This window comes from Polistes dominula, unplaced genomic scaffold (genome assembly GCF_049000335.1).
Source record: "Polistes dominula isolate Pdom_NZ unplaced genomic scaffold, Pdom_raw_medaka contig_11, whole genome shotgun sequence".
NCBI lineage: Eukaryota > Metazoa > Arthropoda > Insecta > Hymenoptera > Vespidae > Polistes > Polistes dominula.
Window position 1 is genome coordinate 1292122 of NW_028301154.1, and position 23881 is coordinate 1316002.

Here is a 23881-nt window from a genome sequence, read left to right on the forward strand (position 1 = left end):
AAAGTTAAATCATTCAAATCTATTGAAAATTGCGTTTAATCGGTGAAAGATATGTTAATAATGAATAATGTATTATTTTTCAAAATAAATAATGGCATCTGTGGTAATTGATTGTTTTTCTATTGTATGTACTTATCGTTCGATATCTAATGTTCAAATGAGTCATTCATTACGTATAGATTAGATATACATATACACATATTATATATATAAATATATAATTCAAGTTGTGCGTGCCGTATTCCGAGCGAATTTAGCGAAATGGGCAATGTTTTAGGGAAAGAATAATAAATAAAATTAAATAAAATTACAAAAAAAGAAGATTTTTCAAATAGATTTCGATTTAGCCGTGATAATTGGATATTTCGATGGTAGTAATCGACACATAATAAATACAAGATTTCAAAAATACAGCATTAAGAGATCTGCTGCTTTACAACAGATTCGCAAGATTTACGATCAAGTTATTCATACGATAATTGCATTCAAATAAATGTCACGAATAATGTAAACATTAAACTAATGAAATTGAAATAAAAAGGACGATGATTCACGTATTCAAGAAAATATATTTTTTTAACATTTTCACAGCCACAACGGCGATTGTACAAAATGTTTTATTGTTTTTTTTTTCTTCTTTAAAATAACTTTAGTATATATATATATATATATACTATTTCAATTACATTTTGGATTATCAATATAAGTATCTCAAAAATTTCTTATCTTTTCCCCCCCCCCCTCTTTTTTGTATTAACATGCTTCATAGAAGCGTATATTTTATATACGCTTATATATATTTTGTATGCACTCTAAGGCATATTTTAATAAGCTACATTTTGTTCATATCAAAGTTTAGTTCAAAGATATTTAAAATATATATATATGCGTATATATATTTATATATATCACGAGATCCTTCCTATTCATTAATAATTAATATATCCTCATAATTTCTTTTTTTTTTTCCATTAGTTTTGGAAAATGCAAACAACTTCCTCGATTAGAATTAATTAAAAAAAAAAATATATATATATATGTTTAGGATTTGTACAACCCTAATAGAACACCATTGGTTACTATATCAGGTAGATTTGTATTCTTATTAACTTGAACGTATGGATCACGATGAAAAGTTAATACTGGGTGATGTCCCAATGAACTCGGATGAACATGTCCCAAATCATTAATTTGCTTTTGTCCTCTAAAAATAATTCATTAATATAAAAATAATAAGATTATTTGATGAACGTTTTTACAAATGAATTATTACTACAACATTTCTTATAGAAATATTCACTTTTTGTCTGATGAATTCGATGAACGACCTTCGATACCTAAAAAATTAAGCACCTGTTGTTTTGCAACTGGAAGTTTCAACATTTTCTGTATGTACACCTCTAATGCTTCACGTCTATGTTCGAGCACTTTTGGCTGAGAGTTCCTTACTCTTTTTGGTGGAAATGGAGCAATATTCGTGTTATCCTTTTTCAGCTATGTACAATAATGAAATAAATAATTATATACGTACCTTAAAAAATAACTAAGATTACAAACGTCCTTTACATATAAAAAGAAGCTATCAACAAGCTTATACAATAATTAATTCAATCATATACAAAAAATACATAGAAAATTTACAGGTGTGTAAATAAAAGTGAAATAATAATAATAATAATAATAATATTAATATATATAAATTAATTATGCAATTATTGCAATGTGTAATATGGTTATGATCACCATGTATCATAACCATGAAAAAAGTAAACATACATAATATACGTATGTAGATATAAGAAAAAAATAAACGAAACAAAGAGAAAATGAACAAAATGATAATTAAAAAAAAGAAAAAACATACCGTACGATGTAACGAGCTAAATTCGCTATACCTTCTCTCGCTGAAATATCGAGTGCCACTGTCCGTTTCGAATAATTCGATACAATAAACATAATAGGACCTGCCATGCGATACCTCGACCAAACGGTATCCGTTGATAAACGCTTGATACATTGCATCGCTAATTATTTTCTAATAACCTAAAAACATGGATTAAAGAATAACATTTTTTGGTTAGTTCATGTCAATTAATTTCAACAAAGTTTATCTTAAATAATTAAGTATATATATATGTACATTAATATTCATTATCTCGTAACTCTCTCTCTTTACAGTGTGTGTGTGTGTGTATGTGTGTGTTTGTGATTTTTTTTTTTTTTTAATTAGATAATAAACGTATGATTCAGAAATACACATACACTCACAATATTTACGCGCAACATTATGTTTAGAATTATTTTTGGAATACTCTCGACCAATGAAAAATGTAAACTTTTAAGATTATAGAAATTATTCAAACCTTACCCGACAATATATCTAGCTATTTATCTCTCTTTAGATTAAATTGTAACACATACGACTGACGACGAGCCATATCCAATCTGTGTAATGTTGTTGCTCGTAAAAAAACACTACCTTCTCAAGTATTCACGCATGCGCACTCGTCATATTTCATGACGCGCAGTTTTTGAACTATTTTAAATTATTCTTTTCTTTGTTTTATATTTGACATACTTATCACAGAATATTTATTTAAAAAAATGAATATGAAAGATGCACGAATTTCTTATTAAGTATAAAAAATTAAAATAAATATTATATATTCTTGATAATTATGATTTTTCTGACGATCTTTCTGGTGACAATTTCCAATAAATATGTCGGATGTACGCGCATGCGTCAAATTCAATGGCGCGCTTTATAAAACTTATTACGAAGTACAATAATTAAAATATTCTAATTATTTCATATTTCTTTGTTTTATAAATACGACGAATAGTATACAAATTATTATTATCAAATTTTTATTATAAAAATGAGTATAAAACAGTTCAAAAACTTTTACTATTCCTTGTAATAATCTTAAAATAAATATTTCATGTTATTTTAAAATTATATATTATAATTCTTCATGAGAGATAGTAGCCGATGATCTTTCTGGTGGAAAGCCCCAAAAATATGTTGGATAACCTTTAACTTGTCTTTCTCTTGCCACGAAAGCTGAAAATGAAGATATACAATTTCCAATAAAGTAATTCGCTCTTCCTAAAATAGCTAAATCTACGTGAGGAGAAACTGGATCTGGTTGTCGAAAAACTTGCACCTGTAATCAAAGTTTGTAAACAATTAAAATAAAATAAAGATGAAAAGGTAACATGGTAAAAAATTTGTTTATTATACCTGCATGCGTGCTAAAGAATTAGTAAGCTCATCGATCATATAATTATTGTCAGAAGCAACAAATATCGATTTAACTTCATTATGGTTTCGAATAATACGTTTAATATGTCGTAGTATAACATTGAAGGGTGGTAAACACATCGTAGTCGTTGCTTTACCTCGTTCATTACGATATCCTAAACATTGAGCTGCAGCGAATAAATTTGGAGTCATTGATGTATATTCACAAGCACGCACCTATGCAAAAATATAAAGAATTTAACTTAGAATATCTGATTTTAATAGTACAGTGTAAAAATAATATAATACCCAATCAATTCCATTACGTAAATGAATTCCTATATATGCTCCCTTAGGTAAATTATTTTTCACAAATGATTTTGCTTTATCTTGTATCGATTCATTCCATTCTAAACACTTATGTAACTTTGTATTTTCAAATTGTACAGGAAAGCTTGCAGGTGCACCTGTAAATGCTAGTATTGGCCATACTTTAGATGGATACTTTTGTTTCCATTGAGAAACCATATCAGTATGATACACATCGTAATGTAATGGACCATAAAATTCGGAGTTTACAAAATCTATGTTATAGGTATCCCAAAATGGACCAAATGGATTACCTTCCTTGGCATTACAAGATTCACTATTGCCACGTTGAGAATAACAAAATGCTAGAAAAAAATATAACTTAAAGATATCATTTTAATCATTTTGTTTTTAACATTGAAAACTTACATACTCTTTCCTTCAGTGGCCATATCGTTGGAGCCAAATTATCCATAAAGTCATGCATCAACATCGTTTTGTGACATTCTTGTAGTTTTGAAACGTTGAAATAAGTATCAAAAGGTACTTGTATCTAGGTAGAAGATAAGAAATATTTTGTTAATATATTATTTTGATTAAATACGTATAATATATATATATATATATATATATATTCAAGAACTTACAGATTTTGTTTGTCCTGTTCTATATTCAACCCATGGTGGTAATACTAAGGTACGATTCAAAGCTATAGCAAAACCCAGTGCACCGAGAAAATGATCCGCTTGATTTCCAAATCGGCCTGACATAAAAGATATAAAATAATTATAGTAAATGATAAGGAAATGAATTTTAAAGTGAACAATGTATTAAATAATATTAAATCTTACCCATACAAGGACAATAAAGAATATATCCATTAATGTCAACGTCAAAATTTTGACAGTTTACATTGAAAATGGTTATTAAAAATACAATCAAATATAAAAATCGATACATTATTGTTTAAGTTCTTATATTTTATCTATAATTTAAGAATTTAAAGCATTATTTATTTACTATTCAGTAACAACAATCAACTTTTGTTGAATGTATAGACAGTTTGTGTACACTCAGCTGATCGCTTAAATGAAAATGTGGAAACAGCGCCAACTAACGGAATTTAAGAATAACAAAGCTGCTTATTATTAAAAAGCGCGCACATTTAAAAAAAATACTTATTTTCAATTTGATTATTAATAAATGTTTTGTTTTATTATAAGTACATTTCATTGTAGGATGATATGTTATAAGTGAAATTGTTAATTCAATCTTTAAATAATTGCTATTTTATTTAATAATTGATTAAAATGTATTATAGAGATATTATACTTTTAAAAAATTACAAGAATTAGATTTATAGAATTAATTATCTACATTGGTTAAATTTATCTTCACATAGTATTGATTAATTTTTATTCATCACATGCTTTCGATACTCATCGATGACCAAACAGAATAACAAAATCACATTATAGGATGCAAAACATTTATTTAAGACTTTGATTTGAAATTAGGTCAATTCTGTACATACACAACAGCTACAAGTATCCTTCTATACTGTATATTAAATTTACAGCTTTATCTCTGTTTTTTTTTTTCCTTTTTTTTTCCCCCATGTACAAGAGTACCATGTACATTTAGTATGTAATACATGCATATTATATATGTAGTAAACTATATAAGGATCTCTTGAGAGACGTTAAAATAACGATCCTTAGTTTTAGGGTTCTATTACAATCATTTTGTTTAAACAGAATAAACATAGTATTTCTATAAAAATATATCTTTAAGTAAAAATCAAACGCAAGTCTCTTTTCCAATTCAACCATTTTAGCTAGTTTACAAGAAGACATTATACATCTTTTTTTTTTCTTTTTCTTTATCTTTTATTCCTTTTTGAATTCTTTTTATTAATCTTTTTCATTCTTTAATATTTTAGACAAAAAGAGAGCTATTTGATTTCTTGCGACGTACTTGCGATCTCGAACGTGTTATTATATATAAGGCATGTATTAACAAAAGCATGTAATTAATTGGCATTATAAAATTACTATTATAGAGATAAATATATAATTATTATATTCTTTTCATTTCACATATTAGTCAATTTAAACAGACATGGTACTGTTATACATATGAGTATGTATGAATTTCTATTTTTATTACTGCACCTTTAACAATAATATGTTAGATGCATAATAGCTTAGGAACGACATTTAAAGTAATAACAAACAAAAATTCTTAAAATTATTAATGATAATTAGTATTAAATAAATATTCATGCGATTTTACGCTCAATGAAAATATATATATATATATAGATATAGATATATATTTAATAAAAAGATATTTTTATATCGATACATCATTTTGATAGAATCTCTTTTTTACAATCGCAAAATTGTTCCATTTATATTCATACATGCTCATATTTAAACAGTATTATCAATAATTAGCCTCCTCATCGTCCTATTTGTTTTAAACATATGTATAAATAGGTCGATTTGAGGCATTTTATAAATGAATTTTGAAACAATATCTCTCATTAATAATTTCATATAAATAAAATATCGTTCGAACCATCGTAATCTAATGCAAGTCCTAACATAAATATTTTTTATATTACTACAATAATAAAATTTTATTTATTTAAAATCTTTTACTTGACAGCAGACATATATTATATTTGCAATGAGCTATTTCTCAGCTCACAGCAGCCCAGTTACGTGATAAGAAGAATGTAGTGTAACTTTTGGGCTAGTTAGGACTCGTATTGGTTTTTGATAGTTCTAAAGATATTCTTAAATTATTCATAAAACATAGAATTTTTTTTTCTTTCTTTCTTTCTTTTCTTTTTTCTTTTTTTTTTTTTTATATGAAATAGTATCATGTCTTCTACCAAATTAATGTTGTGCATTAAGTATTTTAATAATATTATATTCCTACTAAAATAAAAACCACCATAGTAGCAATGGTCATCATAACATAACACATAACATTAAAGCAAAGTTTTAGTTTGTGAAAAAAAGATCGCATTTAAATGAATGATCGCTTAACGTGACGTGATACAGAGTTATCCATTCGAATATATAATTATTGATTCTTATGTTCATAATGTACACGTGAAGATAGTCCCTAATGCAGAAATGAATGAAATTCATTGGAATATTTAAGCATGAATTAGATTCATACTTAAATATATGAATATATATATATATTTATATTTATATATATAAATATAAAAGAAAATATGATGAAGCTCGGAGTAAGAGCTATTCATTCAACATCTGCGATAAATTCAAATCTCAAATACACCATTTGAAACTTGTTATATATACACAGATAAAAATTTAGCAAGTATAATATATATTACAGTGAAATCATATTTATCAACTATTACTATATTTAAAAAGGGCAGTATCGCGATACAGTGCTCTTCTACGTTATTAATTCTTGTTTACATGCTTTCATAATTCAATTGAATTAACTACATCTTTACAACTCTGTTATTAAAATTATAAAATAACAAGATTATTATTATTATTATTATTATTATTAATTTTTTTTCTTTTTTGTAAATTTTTCAAACCCTTTTTTGCAAAATAATGCAGTATCGTATTATGAGGAGCGAAAAGCAAAACTCTTTCGCGTCCAGTTACAAAATATATGAAGGCATTCATTCATCAGCATTCCTCTATGTACAAGCTAGACGTACACAAGGTTAGATTGTATTAATGTATGTATAATGCAATCAAAAGTAATTAACTTACATCATGTACTAAAGGCCATGTCATTATATAGTTTACATTTTTTTTAGATTCTTATAGTATTGCAAAATTCATTACGATGCAAATTGTAATTACACCTTATTAATGTGATTACAAATTTTGTCCTAAATAACATTTACTTAAATAAGGAAACAAACATTTTCTAAGTTGACGCAATTATAGCAGATTTAACATTATCACATGTTCATTTTGCAGCTTACAGAAGTTGAAGTTAATATTTTCGTTTGATCAACTGAATTATAATTCATAACATACATGTATATATATGTATACATATATGTATATATAATACTCCAAGTATTTAATAATTTGATTTTTAAAAAATACATTTTATTAACGTGTGATAAGTTTTTGCAGAAAGCTGAGCATCTAATTTCTATTTTAACTACATACATTAATAACACTCAAATTTGTATGATATTGTAATGGATAAGTAATGCTGACAAAAATATATTTTAAATGAAGCCAAAATGTGGCCTATAATTTTTTAACAATACAGATCGGTTTCTTCATATTCTTTCAGTTGATGCAAGTACAACTATCATTGGTCTTAAATTTTGTTTTAACATTGCATAAACATATAATTAAATTTAATATTCCTGATAGAGGAAAACAAGCTTATTGATAATATAGATAGCTCATTAGCTATTAATTTATAATTTGAATTTATAATATATTACATGCAAATATATTAAGTCGTAACATAAAAAAAGTTTAGTTATATTCATTTCATACGTTCTATCATGTTCTTGGAACATATTATTTATATTTAAAACAGAGTTCACTTAATTAAAAACGTTAATGAATTATTAAACATTATACCAATGATATTAGTACTTGTGTTTTCGTATTACTTATCATTTGAATAAATCATAAAATTGATTATTGTTATAAATAACAAAGAATGATTACTGTAGGAAGATTGGATGTGCAATATGGATTACACTAGGATACCAGTTTTACATGTAGCTTTTCGACACAAAAGGAAGTATAACTCATAGTAGAAATAGAAAGCTGAAGAAGTTGAAGTTAGATTAATTTCTATTATTATAACAGTTCAGTTTGAAATATTATAAAAATGACAATAACTGTTGCCTTTACAATTATTGAAGAACGAAGTTATATGCAGTATAAATATACAAAATTCAAAATTATTCGTTTTAAAATCTAATATATATGTATATATATATAACAAATGTTTAAATTGTTATACGACGTATAATATATTTTCCATATAAAATTGTGTTCTCTATCATGTAAAACTATAGTATCCAGTATTATTATGTTTTTCTCCTTTCTTTTTTTTTTTTTTGTTTTCGAATATATTTATAGAGAGGTAATTGAGCCTTTAATAAGATTACTAACTAGAATAATAAAATATTTTGCAAGTCCATGTTGTTACTTTTTGCATTTTAAAAAACAAATTTTTAAAGAATTGTCAAAAATAAGTAATATCTCACTATCGTGAAGGGTTGGCATCAGTTAACAAAAGTTCTAACGCCCTGTACCTGTCAATTCTTAAACCTAAAATCCGTCTCAAGTGTTGATTAAGTGTACTTGCAGCAACTGGTTGACAGGGAGCTACACAAGGTGGTGTATCACCAATTAGTTCAACAAGAGTTATTATAAAATTGGACCAATCAGAAGGTAAAGCTTCATTTATAGGATTTAACTTTTCTGCATGTTCCAAAAATGCGGCTAATACAGATACACCAAACTATAAAAATATAATGAAAAGAGAGTTCAGTTTTTTGAAGTTTATTACAATTAATTAAAGAGATATTAATATCTTTTACGCTTACCTTGTTTACAAGAGCAAAAACTAAACTATTATTTTTCATAGGTTGATTAGCTGTTTCAGATAACGCTCTTGTTAATCGAAGTAATGTATTAAAATTCTGTACACTATCAAGCCACCTTCGAAACTCGGGATAAAAATTTGTCAATAAATGTGAATCTCTACGACCAATAATTGCTAAACTTCTTAATATACAGGTCCATAAATTTTCCAATTGGTTGCTACATTCGATTACATTTATTAAAGGTAAAAATCTCAATAGCAGTGTCTAGATAATAAAATCAAATATTATTTTTAATAATTCATTTAATTTAATATAAAAAAAAAAATAATAATGATATTTTATTAACTGTTGTAATATTTACCTTGCCTTTACGAATACTAAGCATACTGGCTATTTTGTCATCTTGTATTAACTGAGAAATGGATGTCCACATCATAGAAATTAATTCAGCACCTGTTTTTTTAACAGTATTCGTTTCTGTTTCACTTTCTTGTTGCTGTTGTTCCGAAAGCATAGCCAAAGGATTATTTATATCTTCAATTTTTAACAGTATTGTATACATCTGTAAATTAATAATAAAAATAACAAATAGTTAATCTTCTATAAAAGAAATTGTTTTTTTTTAATTAATATAATAAATAAAAGTAATTCCGCGTACCCTTTCAATTTCAAGGAACAATTGTCTCATCTTTTTAGTATCTTTTTGTTGAGATTGTAAAGTTGAATGTGGATCACTATTGGGAACAACATCCATATCAATAATTTTACGAGGTGCTGTAACACTACTGAATTGCAGCTTCCCTAATGAATTCTCAAACTGTGCTGGAATATATACAACTTTTGATGCAACATGTTGAGGTTGTTGATCGCGATTTCTAAAAACAAAAATAAATGGACAATTAAATAGTGAACAATTATTACATATATATATACATACATAAATTATATGGATTAAAATCGTACCTAGATTCTTTTTGAAATCCGTTATTGTTATTATGTTTTTTATCTTTCTGTTCTTGATTAGCATTTAGCTTATTTTGTCTATCACAAAATACCGTATAATAATAATCATCAACGTATGGTTGATTCGTATTTAACTGGAGCAATTGAATATTGATTAACCACTGTTTTTCTCTACTACTCATAAGACCAGCATATTCGTCATATTCTCCAGAATTATTAACGCCATTTATTCCTTGAGGATGATTATGATGTTGATAATGATAATATCTTTGATTATTTCTATCATGATTACGAGGAGGATATTGATTATTCTTAAAAAATGGCTGATGATTCGCTTGTTCATTGGAATAAAATAATCTATTTTGGTTCCTTTGATTTACAGGATGTGGAAATGAATGTTGTTGACCAACTTGATTTGGAAACGGAGGCATCATTGGATGATCTTGACGAAGAAATAGTGGAGGTCCTATATTAGGATGAGGCGGATGCTGTAAACATATTATTCATGTTTATCAAATATTTTGCCATCATTTAAATTTCTAATAAATTAACCAATTTTCAATTCTTACTTACATGAAAATTGCTTGTAAATGGTCCATGAATTGGCTGTCTTTGTAATCCGGGCGGTAGCATAACATGTTGTGGTAGTGGATATCGCATTACACTATTAGGCTGATCTAGAAAAAAAGAAAATCAATTAATAAACAAAGTTTAAAAAACACATAAATGTATTTTAATTAAATTACAAAATATTTACTAGATAATAATCTAGGATGTTGGATGTATTGTGGTGAATGTGGTAATCTTAAATTTGGCGGCAACATAATGGGATGTGGGCCAGGTAAGCTCAATCCTGGTGGAAATCGAGTGGGAGGTAAGCCATTGATTTGAAGTTTGTCATTTACTGACAAAGCATCAAAAATAAATGACCCATCGGTCTTTTGTTGTTGTATTTGAGTTTGAGCTGGTTTTATAAGACCGGGTGGAGGTCTATTAGCGATAAGACCTCTTTCCAATTCTTCCACTGTACATACATTTTTTAAGGTAGTTGCTAAAGAAGGAGGTGGTAAAGGTTTAGGTAATGGTATAATACTAGGACTATCCCATACACCTGGTTTAGGTACAATTCCTTCTTTTTCATCTAATACTAAATGCGATAAACTATCTTCGATGTTAACACTGATACCATTCTAAAAAAGAAAATTTGAAATTATATACTTTCATGTTCTTAATTATTTAAGTTGAATATATAACTGTAATACAAACCTTTTTATCCGGAACACTTTTATGCTGCGGCCTACTAGACTCTGCAATTTCTGCAAGTTTCTCATGATCTTGTTCCCAATCTCCAATGGTAGCTTCTGAACCAAAAGTTTCATCGTTTAATGCATCATATTCCTCCTCACCAAAATCTTCTTCTTCCAAAGGACAATCAAGGCCATCTTCTAAACCATCCTAATTGAATAAAGATATCATTTTATAATACGTATATAATATATAGTAATAAATAAATATACAAATTTTTACCGCTACATGTTACCATATAAAGTAAATACTATTAAACAATAAACCTAGAAGATATATATATATATATATATATGTATATGTATATGTACATATATATATATGTATATATATGTACTAATGTATAAATAAATATATATATACATATATATACAAATTAGGAAAATAAATAAAAATCAATAATAAAATTTGAACATAATATTTTTTCAATGTATGATGTTAATGACCTTTTAAAGGAATAAAGCGGAAGTGAGGTTAAGATATATATATCTTATAGATCATTTGTGAAACGAAATCATGCGAGTTTTTTTCAAAATTTATACCGCGTAAAATTGATCAATAACAATAAGTTATATTTCAATATAATAAAGTAAAATTTTAGAACAAAATTAATATTATTTATAATCATAATAATAAATATATTATATAGAAACTAAAGAAAAAGAAAAAAAATACATTTCTACCGCGACGCGCCTGTTTATTAAAAAAGATTGAGCTCGCACTACCGGTTATGTATCGTTTATTTATTATACGAATAAGGTATTTTTTTAATAAAATAAATAAAGTACAGTCTACTTACTAAAATCGTAGTGTCGAAACCGAAAAAAGAGTCTGCCATTTGTTGAAATTAAAATTACAAAATGACATGTTCTGATGAAACGTCAATTCGTCCAAGAAGCATCAGCTGTCATGGCGGCTAGGTTATAAGCTTCGACTTAGGTACGTACAGATGGCGCCTCTGTTGTAAGTCATGCTACCAACTTATTATAATTAAACTTAGATAATAAAAATACTAAACACGTGATTGGACAATACATTCGTTTTTTTTTGTAGTGGTATTAGAATTTATAATTATGAATTGTCCAATTTAAATTATACGAGTTATATGGCGTCATATAAGTATATAATGATATTTGTTGAATTAAAAAGTATAATAAAAGACAAATTAAATATAATTTATAAAATATGAAATATGACAGATATTATATTTCTTACAAAATTCACTATCTCATATCCTATTGTTAATAAATTATACATTATTTTGTATAACATATGTCTTATCTATACGCATCCATTTAAATAACATTTGTAATTTAAATTTAAAAACATGCTATTTAAAACTAAAGAATTTATTTGATTGAATTAATTGTTCTAAATAAATAATTATATATAGGGAATATTATAGTTTCATAAATGCATTTGTTTTTTATTGGATACTTTGATTCATCATAATCAATTTTATTTAATTGTACAATATTGTTTTATTTTTATTATTGATGTATAACCATTGTACATATAAAAAATTACTAAAATATAAAAGGGAGAGATTTATGTTTAGTAAAATAAAAAAAAGAATATATATATATATAATAATGATTTATAAAGTTTACTTTTTTATCTACCAGAGTACTACATAGATGCACTAGAGTTCTGTAATATTCAATCCATAGTCCATTCTATGTATCGATGCAATACTCTTTGGAAATGACAGATATCTTCTCTTTGTTATTACTAGTATCAAGTTGATAGAAGTACAAGTCGTTTCTTCTGAGAACAGTTAATCATTTCCATATATAGAAAATTAGGGCACATTAAGGCTTCAAAAATCATTTATCATGGTCCGTGTAATAAGTCAAGAAACTTATGATGAAGCTGTTAATGAAAATATTGAAGTATTTTCTATGTCACCCGAAGAAGCTATTCAAGAAACTGTAAAACAATTTGAATCACAGGTATTTTTAATATTAATTATTTTCTTATCTTTATGATAAAACAAAGATTAAAACAAAGTATCTTATTACTTTATACATAATTTTTATTAATTTATTATTAATATTATAGAATTTTTCATTGATAAATCTTCACAATAATGTTAATTTTAAAAATAAATTTATATTATACATATTATAATATATATCAAGCTAATCTATATATATATATATATATATGTATAACGAAACTATTGTTAATTAGAGTATGTCACATAGTTTATTTTAATTTGTTCTCATTTATTTTATACACCATTACATAAGAAGAAATGATATTTTGTAATAGATTTTAATTGATTTTCCTTTTTTTCTTTTTTTCTAGGGTGTGGATTTAAGCAATGTTATTAAAGATTTAATAATAACACAGGACCATGATTTAATATTGACTTACCTAGAACAACTCAGAACAGCTATGACAAAAAAACATTATGAAAGAATTCCTCAGATTCTTGATAAGCTTACTATTGAATTGGACAAGGATATTGCTCGTAGAGTGTATGCTGGAAAACAAGGATGTTATGGTGTTTTACTTAACATTATGAAAAATTGTGAATATGATACATTGATACTTAGATCTACTCTTAAAACAATTACCTCGTTAATGACCGGTAATCCAGATTTATTGGATGACAAAGGTGTTTCTATTCAAATGGAGTAAGTACAATATTTAATTATATTTTTTTGTTATGTATTAGTTTACATTGATTATAATACTTAATAACAAAGACATATTATATTTTAAAGAATCTTGGATAAGCAGAGGGACAAATTGGTATTGCAATGTTTGTTACGTTGGATAAGAGAATGTTGTATAAAACACGAAGCTAATAGACAAAACATATTCAACGCACATATCTTTAAAAGACTTAAGAAAATATTAACTCGAGATGATGCAACAGCATCCGAAGTACGAGATGCATGTTCTGTACTTAGAGCACTTGTATTAGACGATGATATAAGACACGAATATGGAAAAGCACACGAACATGCAACGGTTATTGCAAGGGGTGCATTGGATGTACTTACTGGATTATTGTCCAGTAAATATTATATGTTATTCTCTATTTAGTTTTTATATATATATAGATTTCTTTTTTAAATAAGATTTAGACAATATTAATCAATGCAAATTAATATAGATATTTAAATATACTTTTGCATGTCAAAGGTACATGCGTATCTTCTTTTGTTTCATATAGAATTCAAAAACGAGAAAGCTGTAATGGGTGACATTATGATCACGCTTGCATCATTGATCGTAAGAAATGAATTCTGTCAGGACGTTACGGATGCTGGTGGTTTAAAATTTGTATTAGATGTTATCATTAATTATCCTGATTCAGAGAAATTAAATTGGCAAGCATTGAAATTATTAAAAGCTCTCGCTGGTAATGACAATGTTAAATCGCAAATAGTTATGGCAGGAAGTGCACCTTTGATTGTTTCTGTGATCAGTAGGTTTAAGGTAAATATATCTTCAATGATATTAATTATTATTATTTATTATTATTAAGATTTTAATCAAATTTGTAGAAATCTGAATCAATTGTTTCCGCTGGACTCGCATGCATCTCTGCATTAACATTAAGAAGTTCATCCAATGCAGGAGTATTTTACGATTGTGGATCAGTGAGCATAATTATTGATGCTATGAAAAGCTATCCTAAAAGTATTAACGTTTTGAAACAAGCAGCTTGGACAATAAGAAATATGTCTGTAAGAAACAAAATGGAATGCCACGAATTTATTGGTTACGGTGTTGAAGATATATTAAAAAGTGCTCTTACGATGCATGGGCCTAAATTAGAAAATGATATTAAAGCTGCCTTAAGAGATTTAGGATTAAAGGTTGAATTAAAAGAAAGGTGGACTGGCAAGGGTGCCAAGTTGAATAGCGAAGCAGATAAACAACCTGTATATGAATGAAAAAAATGATCTTAGAAGAGATTTTGAAAAAGGTTGTAATAACAATTTAACATTTGAAATTATTATGTTCGTTAAAGCTTAATATTTACTAACAATAGTATATTTAATATGACTGACTCAGAAACTTGAATATTTTGCATTTACGCAATTTTTATGTCGATACTATCATTTGTATATTTTCTTATTTTAACATATCCTTTTTAACTACACTTGTATATTATATTAATAAATAATAAATTTTTATGTTTATTACATAAAGTGTTATTATACGTTAAAACGTTTTGGAAATTTTCAATATTACTGTGGTATATGTTGTGTATGTGATAAAATGTAATCAGTTTAAATGAATTTGAGTTTATTACATAAATAGTTTTTGTATATAATTATAGAATACTTGTCAATTGATATAATTTTTTCAATCTACAAAGGAGTAATACCAATTCTCTCATGCCAAACAAATGAAACTGAAATTTTCAAACGTACAACTAATATCAATTTTATTGTGTCTCAGTCTGATACTCTCCTTTGTAATTCCTTGTATAATACCTTATGTGTGTTGAACATTATCACCATTTCCAAAACGTAGATGAAAACTTGATCTCGTTATAATTAAACGAACACTGTTTTAATGTACAAAATAAATGGATGTATTCGTTCGAGAAAATCTTTGAAGAAAAATACGACAACGATTTAAAATGTTACGTTATGTGATCGACAAATGATGAAAAATTATGATCCATACACCATACAGTTGTAATCGTATTAAGTTCTTAAACGAGACTAAAATCCTTTCGCGAATACGATGCTTTATTCTGACTATATTTAAAATCACGAGAATATACATATTTATAGTTATATAAGTGGAATCAAAAATAGATACATGATGTAGATATTTGTATTATATATATATATACGTTCTACGAAGAACGAAATGGTATCCATGTTTTCTTGTATTTTAAAACATTGATAATATATATTTTCATAATTATTTGAAATTTCTAACAATTATAATTTTTCCATTTTATGTTTTTCTTTTTGTTTTTTTTTATTTCTACATGCATTTTTTTTTTGATTGTTTCAGAAATTATTCGAGTACAGTGAAAATGGAAAATAGTAGAACACGTTTGATATCTCATATTTCTAATATAGTTTTACGTTTAGTTTTAAGATTTAAATATTACCAAATTTATGATTATTGAATAAAATTGTTTTTGGTAATTATTTTACTTGTTTTTTTTTTCTTTATTCATATGTAATCTATTTTAAACTTGTTTGATATATATGTATGGTTAAAGTCTTTAACATAGTTTATGTGAAGACAATATGACGATTATTATTTTTACTCTTCTATTATTTATTAATTATTGTTTAAAATCGTGAGAACATATACATAAACATAAATGATTTTAAGTCATGGATCGTTCTCCAATAAAATTATGAACAATTTTCTAATCTTTTATTATTTTTATGACGATCATTAGATGTTCTAACATGAATTAATTTCAATCTTGAAAAATTAACTTTTCATGTAAGATACTTAATATTATTTCGAAAAATATGCATAATTAATTACAAAATTAAAATTAAATTTTTATCATTATTTATAAAAACATTACGCCTGTAGTAATGCAACCCTCCATACACAGTTTGAAAATGTTGATTGCGAGCGACATCTGTTGGGACGGAATTTTTTTTTCTGCCCGAAAGATAGGCAACCCGTCATACATGCGTGTATAAACAGTTTGGACTGCAAAAAAATTCCGTCCCAGGAGATGGCGCTCGCAAGCAACATTTTCAAACTGTGTCTGGAGGGTTGCATTCGTACAGGCGCGCATTTTTTGTAATTATTAAATAAATAATTAGAAAGAAAAGGAAAAATAATATTATAGTAATATTGTATAATAAATTATCCTACTTCTGATACTATGCACTCGTCTCATTTTCTTAAAACTTGCTTTTTTTTTTGTAGGTTTTATTTCTAACTTGTGTGATGATCTGTGCACATGTTGTTTTTTTTTTGCAAAAACATTTTTTTTCATTTTCTTGTAACACGAAAGATGAATTATAATAATAATAATAATAATAATAATTCTACGATATGTTTCGAGGTACGATGATATTGATTTTCGATATAAACATTTGAAAATCTATTCGAATGTTTCTTTTGATTACAATTGATTTGCAAATAATCCTACAATAACCGTGAATTTATTGCAATTAACGTTCGTTCATTGGATTAATTACGAGAACGAGCTTAAGCTTAAGATCTTTCATTCTAATTTTCTATCGAAGTAATTTTTTTTATTTTTTTTATTTTTTTTATCTTCATTTTCTTTACCTTTCTTTCCTTTCTATTTTTTTTTTTTTTCTTAAATGCGTTCTCCTATCGTGGAAATTGGCAGCTAGAAATGCGACTAATAATATAATTATAATTTATAATAATATATATATATATATATATATATATATATATATATATATATATATATATATATATATAATTAATTAATTAATTAATAAAATTGTATATGTATATTTTTATATGTATATGTATATATATAATAAAATATAAATAAAATATGTACGATACTTTTTCTCTCAAACAACAGTCTTTTATAAACGAGCTTGATTCGGTCTCTCACTTTCTCTCTTTTTATATTTATCAACCCCTTTCTCCTACCCTTTCAACCTATTCAATACTTTATCGTAAAATTATTGGATCTAAGTAAAATGTTTCTTTGTATTTTTAGTGACAATTAATTTTAAAATCTCACAACTCTGACAATATTAATTTGACGTTTAAAAGTTAACATAGAAAATAATAATTAAATGAAATAATTGTAATATTTATTTCATTCTATCAAAAGTTATCATCTCAACTTAAAAATGTGATATCAATAAAGAATTAAAAATCAAGGTACAAAATAGTTTGAAATTATTTGCAATAAAATACAATGAGAAAATAAGAAACTCAAAAATTTGTTTCATTGAAATACAAATGAAACTTTTTACATGATCCAATAATTATGAATTTCGGAGATACGAATTGGCCCTTAAACGTAGAATGATTATAATTTAAAAAAGGACTACGAACCTTTTCGAATTAAACTATATGAATTATTTTATCTGATACGACGATTGATTTTCTATTTTTCTTTTCTTTCTTCTTTTTATTTTCGTTAAATAATACGATATTAGTCTCGACATCGGCAACAAGAGTATTTGTAATATTTTCTGTGACATAATCCACTTTTTACAGCCAAATCACATTCTGGATTTTGTTCCACGCATTCCGTTGATTCTAAAACTTCTAAAAAAAAAATAAAAAATAAAAAAAGAATGGAATTAAATTAATAAAATAATATAAATTAAATACACAATAAATCAAATTAATAAAATAATATAAAAAAAAATACACAACGAATCAAATTTATTTTTATAAATGGTATAATATGAAATAAATATTATAATTATTTAAATAAAGATAATATAATGTTGTTTTTTTTTTTTTGTAAAAATATTAATAAAAAAAAGAAACGAAGAAATAAAGTATATAAAATATAAATAATTTATCAACAATAATTGTTACATTAGGTGTAATATGAAAAATAATGTAAATATTTATATTGGAATATTATTACTTACTTTTTGGTGGTTTAGTTAATAACGTTATATTATTTTTACATGGTTCAACGTTGCATTGTTGTATTTTCATTGGTCTAGGAAATTGTTTGCAATCTGTACTACTAACACCTTCTAAAATGCAACGAACTAATCTTGTTTGAAAACCACTACCGCATGTAGCTGAACACTGAAACAAAAAATAAACAAAATTATATTATTTATATGTAAAAATGATTACAAGTATATATATACAAAAACAAAAATATAATTATAATATAATATATGTTGTATTTATTGTATTTATATATTTTATTATAATTTATATTAAATTATAATTAAATTACAAGACAATATATAAATACAATATATAAATTATAATAAAATATATAAAAATAAAATAAATACAATATATATTATATTATAATTAAATTACAAAATATATATTGTATTTATTTTATTTTTATGTATTTTATTATATTATATTATATTATATATATATATAATATGACTGTACATATTTGCATAGATATATATTATTATTATTATTTTAGACTCACAAGTTATTTAATATCGAACATACCTAATAATAATCTAATTACATAGGAATTATTATTAATGTTATTATAGCATATAATTATTTTATACCTTGGACCAATCGGAGGTATACCATTCAGCCGAACAAGGCGTTACCTCGCAAACCTGTTCGCTTCTTGGCTTCGTGCTATTACAATTTTTCATTTCTACCAGTGTATACTCTCCATCATTTTTTCTCGTTCTTTTCATGATGCATAACACGTCTCGATACTGTACACCAACTCCACAAGATACGGAACACTAAAAATAACAAATAATTATACTAACAATTATAAATAATAATAATTAACAAACATTAGATGAACTTAAATGTAACGATTAACAAAATGTTATTTAATGATGAAAAGAAAAAAAAGAAGATTAAATTTATTTGATATATTAATAATTTAAATTATATTTTTTTAAAATAATATATATTGTATTTAAATAAAAATTTATATTATGATAATATATAAATAAATATATTTATCTTCTAATTATAATTATTATATAATTTAATAAAATATTGCATGATTGGGTTTGCAAATAAATGGAAGGAGAATGATGGGGGAATAATAATTGAGAATGATTGATAAAATTATAAATAATTATACTAACGGAAGTCCATGGCCCGGTGAACCATTTAGCGTTTTCACAATTGGTTGCATTTCCGAAACATTGCCTTTCTGTTTCCGGTTTCTCTTTGGGATCGCAAAATAATTCACTTCCTTCTGAACATGCAACTCGTCTCTTTTCAATTCCTATACCACATTCTGTTGAACACTGTAATTCCGTACAAAATAAAATTATAATGTCAAGTGTTCCTCATGTATCCCGAAAGAGAATTATTATTTTGAATATATATAAAAAAAAAAAAAACAATGTCAAGTGTAAATATAAGTTTTACATTTATATTGTAAAATAATATAACATATCATTTATAATATATTATAAAATAATATAAAAATAATTTTATATTGGACTAATATTTAAAAAAATATTACATTTAATAATTAATTAATAAAAACAATATATAAAATATCTTGTATATTTATAATATATTGAAATAATATAGAAATAATTTTATGTTGAATTAATATTTAAAAAAATAATAAATCTAATAATTAATAATTAATAATTAATAAAATAAAGTATAATTTAAAAATATATAATTTTTGAATATATGAAATATTATGTTATTTTTCAAATTAAAAAAAAAAAAAAAAAAAAAGAAAAAATTATTTCTCTCACCGTAGGCGACCAATTAGAATACAACCAAGGTGCTCGTCTTTCGGAATTACTTTCGGAATTACTTTCGGAATTATTTTCGATTACATTATTATTAATCAAACACGGTGCATTGTAACATTCTTCTACAGGTAAAGGTTTGTCTGACAATGAACAATATTCACCAGAAGTTATACAGGTGACCGTACGTATTCTTATTCCTTTTCCACAAGTAGTTGAGCACTAAATTATAAAATCACATAGAAATAATTCAATGAAAACATTTGAAAATCCTGAACGTTTCATTAAACGTTCTCTGAGTTAAACCTATCATTAATTAATATTAATTAAATCATTAATTTATTCGTCGTCCTTTTATACTTACTGGACCCCAACTACCAACATTCCATCTCGGATTTGACTGTGAATAAGTTTTGTCTGTTGATGGTGACACCAATACTGACAATGGTTGCATATGTCTCAGTTCAGGTGTATTCATAATTGGACATGCTGGTCTCGAACACAATTCTTCTGTTTTCAAATCAGGTGGATTAGTGCAAGCACCTGATGCAACGTGCATTGTCATTTTTGAATTTAATTCTTGAACACATTCAAGTTTTCTCGTTCGTTTACCAAGACCACAGGTTACTGAACATTCACTCCAGATTCCTGCTCTCCATCTGTGATATTAAATAATCAAATAATTAATTATAATTAATATTTTTAATTGGAATAATTTTTATTTTTAAATTTATGTTAATTTGACAATCTCTCTCAAATAAATATAATATAAAATAATTAAATGCAAATATAATAACTATTTTATATTATATTTATATTTGATTGTCAAATTAATATAATATATAATTTAATACATTTTAAAAATTAAATATTAAATATATAATATATATATTATAGTTTAATATATATAATTTAAAATACAATATAAATATATAAATATAATATAAAATAATTTGTATATAATTTAATCCATATATCAAATTTATATCACATTTTAATAATTTATTTTTACAAATTAATCATTGATTAAAATTCGTCAAAAATGTTTATCAAATATTTATGAAATAATTATACAAATTTGTATTTAATGATAAAATTTACCTGGCAGGACAAGGATGTTCATTGCATCGTATTACTGAAGGAGTATTTGGAGGTTTTTCAATATAACGACAACGTTTATTGTTTACTGCTATTTCTTCTTCTGTACCCTCACGAAAACATTTCCAATTTGACTTTTGAATGCCTAAGAGACATATAAAAAAGATTTTTCCTTAATTTATCTACTTGTTAAGATCAATTGTGTGTATATTTTTTATTTAGTATTATTAAGAATAGAAGCAACGTGTTAGACATATCAGACTTTCTTTCCTGTTTCCTTTTTCAAGTGTCACTTTACAAGACAATTGAATTTCCGGATACACAGATTACGAAAGTTGTAATTATCTTTTCTTTTTCTTGTGGCTACCCACATCATGTCAATCTAAATTTAAGCAATTCATTCTTGACACCTTTTATTGACTGTTATTTACCAGTTTATTTGTTACGTATTTATATTACTTCTTTTTTTAGATTAATATGATTGTTTAAATGTTTTATTATTTTGTTAAAATAATTATTTTTTTATAATATGATAATAAAAATCAATTATTTATATTATTTGATTATTTTGTATTATTTATTTTTTTGTACGCCTAAAAGTAGGCAACACTTTGTACACCGTCGGTAATAGTAGGAAACGTGTCTGAGCATGTAGAAAGTGTTGTCTACTTTTAGGCGTATAGAAAAATAAAAAAAAATAATAAAAATGAAAATCTCGTCACTTTGATTTATGTTTAAAAATAAATTTCCATAATATTCGTTAGTTTTACATTGTAATAATTATTATTACATAATGATGAAAGTTTTAGAAATATTTTTACCTCCTTTATCATGACGATAAAAAAGTTAATGCAATTTATTTTACGATATCGAAATGAAAAACGGTTTTTCAAGAAGCCTCTTAAAAGTAAAAAGTATATCGTAATTAAATTAAATTTAATAAGAGTTTCCATTACGAGAGAAAAAGTTAATAATAATTATAATAATAATTGGTTACAGTATTATAACATTTAGTCAAATTAAAATTTACTTCTCAATCCTTTCAAGAATACTTTTACCAAAGTTTAATATTGATGTTTTAAGTACTTTAATAATTATTTAATCAAGTTACGAACGTAATCAGAAACATTATTGTTTAATAAACATTTTAACAACATTTCTCAAGACACAAAAAATAAATTAATCAAAAAACAATAATCACTGATATTAGAGTTAATAAAAAAGAAAAAGAAAAACTTATATTTATGAAGATTAATCTTGCGACAAATAATTGTACTTGAAGGTATACTCTTTTTATACGAATATGTATATGTATATGTATGTATATGTGTGTGTGTGTGTTTAAATATATATCTTTCTTTTCTAATGTGCAATTACACCGAAACGAATGCGTCTCGATTCGCTTCCCACGCCTTTACTCGATGAACGTTAAACGAAAGCTGCAACGATAATGGTGACCTTTCATTATCCACATTTTTCTTAATTGCTTTAAGCAATAATATCGTGCAGCATTTCGTTATAAATAAAAATAAAAAAAAATAAAAAAAAAATATAAAGACGTGTAAGAAAAGAGTGCGTTACTACGAACTCTTAACACGTTTACACCGTTTCCTTTCAATTAACAATAAATATTTGTCTATAGAAATAATTATATTAATAATAAATGTTATTGTTAGTATAAATTACCTCCACCGCATTCTTTGGAACATGACGTGTAACCAATTACTTTCCATACAAATTTCTTTCGTTTTTTTTTCTTCATTTTTGAATTAGGTTGATCACCAGCCATCACCGTGGTTGGTGGACGTTTCATTTCTTTCGTTTGCGATGAGTGTCTTGTATGCTCGTAATTAATACCAACTTGAGATGATTGTGGAAGAAAATCTGTTCTTCTAATGGTGGAACTGAATAATTAAAATTATGTCAAATTTATTTCTTTTACAATTATTCTAAACAGAACACAAAATTGAGTCAAGTTATATGCAGAAGTTAATTGATTTATTGTTCTGA

At 25.3% G+C, this 23881-nt stretch overlaps 5 protein-coding genes and 1 long non-coding RNA gene across 15 annotated transcripts in view; 1 reads left to right on the plus strand and 5 right to left on the minus strand.

Moving 5' to 3' along the window:
* Positions 1-735: 735 nt before the first annotated feature.
* LOC107071523 (sorting nexin-24) lies at positions 736-2702 on the minus strand. 4 transcript variants are annotated; one of them, XM_015330574.2, is made up of 4 exons: positions 2369-2702; positions 1865-2043; positions 1301-1494; positions 736-1204 (listed from the first exon to the last, which is right to left on the minus strand). In XM_015330574.2, exons 2-4 carry the CDS (start codon positions 2015-2017, stop codon positions 1042-1044), a joined length of 510 nt encoding a protein of 169 aa, XP_015186060.1. In that variant the 5' UTR covers positions 2018-2043; positions 2369-2702; the 3' UTR covers positions 736-1041. The 4 variants fall into 4 exon arrangements, with proteins under 4 accessions (XP_015186060.1, XP_015186061.1, XP_015186062.1 ...); XM_015330575.2 differs by having other exon boundaries at positions 2263-2702; XM_015330576.2 differs by lacking the exon at positions 2369-2702 and adding an exon at positions 2269-2359.
* A 149-nt stretch (positions 2703-2851) lies between these two features.
* Positions 2852-4668, minus strand: O-fut1 (O-fucosyltransferase 1). The gene is made up of 6 exons (XM_015330573.2): positions 4405-4668; positions 4201-4316; positions 3983-4106; positions 3554-3918; positions 3245-3481; positions 2852-3167 (listed from the first exon to the last, which is right to left on the minus strand). Exons 1-6 carry the CDS (start codon positions 4511-4513, stop codon positions 2964-2966), a joined length of 1155 nt encoding a protein of 384 aa, XP_015186059.2. The 5' UTR covers positions 4514-4668; the 3' UTR covers positions 2852-2963.
* A 749-nt stretch (positions 4669-5417) lies between these two features.
* Patr-1 (Protein associated with topo II related - 1) lies at positions 5418-12372 on the minus strand. The gene is made up of 9 exons (XM_015330569.2): positions 12214-12372; positions 11376-11564; positions 10867-11299; positions 10683-10786; positions 10110-10597; positions 9805-10021; positions 9508-9708; positions 9147-9410; positions 5418-9061 (listed from the first exon to the last, which is right to left on the minus strand). The coding sequence occupies exons 1-9, from the start codon at positions 12250-12252 to the stop codon at positions 8804-8806; spliced, it is 2193 nt and encodes a 730-aa protein (XP_015186055.1). The 5' UTR covers positions 12253-12372; the 3' UTR covers positions 5418-8803.
* Positions 12373-12969: 597 nt separating this feature from the next.
* LOC107071533 (armadillo repeat-containing protein 6 homolog) lies at positions 12970-15586 on the plus strand. The gene is made up of 5 exons (XM_015330602.2): positions 12970-13366; positions 13725-14056; positions 14147-14442; positions 14602-14867; positions 14936-15586. The coding sequence occupies exons 1-5, from the start codon at positions 13250-13252 to the stop codon at positions 15326-15328; spliced, it is 1404 nt and encodes a 467-aa protein (XP_015186088.1). The 5' UTR covers positions 12970-13249; the 3' UTR covers positions 15329-15586.
* On the minus strand, positions 13700-14138 carry LOC149030555 (uncharacterized). Its single transcript, XR_016178620.1, has 2 exons — positions 13997-14138; positions 13700-13902 (listed from the first exon to the last, which is right to left on the minus strand). It is a non-coding gene; the product is annotated as an uncharacterized LOC149030555 (long non-coding RNA).
* Positions 15587-17837: 2251 nt separating the features above from the next.
* LOC107071532 (thrombospondin type-1 domain-containing protein 4) overlaps positions 17838-23881 on the minus strand; it is a 72579-nt gene continuing 66535 nt past the window's right edge. For all 7 annotated transcript variants that reach the window (XM_015330597.2, XM_015330598.2, XM_015330599.2 and 4 more), the window contains 8 exons: positions 23558-23775; positions 21875-22016; positions 21138-21432; positions 20777-20995; positions 20144-20308; positions 19598-19786; positions 18974-19139; positions 17838-18638 (listed from right to left, as the gene is read on the minus strand). In XM_015330597.2, the coding sequence (XP_015186083.2) occupies positions 18523-18638; positions 18974-19139; positions 19598-19786; positions 20144-20308; positions 20777-20995; positions 21138-21432; positions 21875-22016; positions 23558-23775 (1510 nt within the window). In that variant the 3' untranslated portion in view covers positions 17838-18522. The remainder of the gene's footprint in view (positions 18639-18973; positions 19140-19597; positions 19787-20143; positions 20309-20776; positions 20996-21137; positions 21433-21874; positions 22017-23557; positions 23776-23881) is intronic.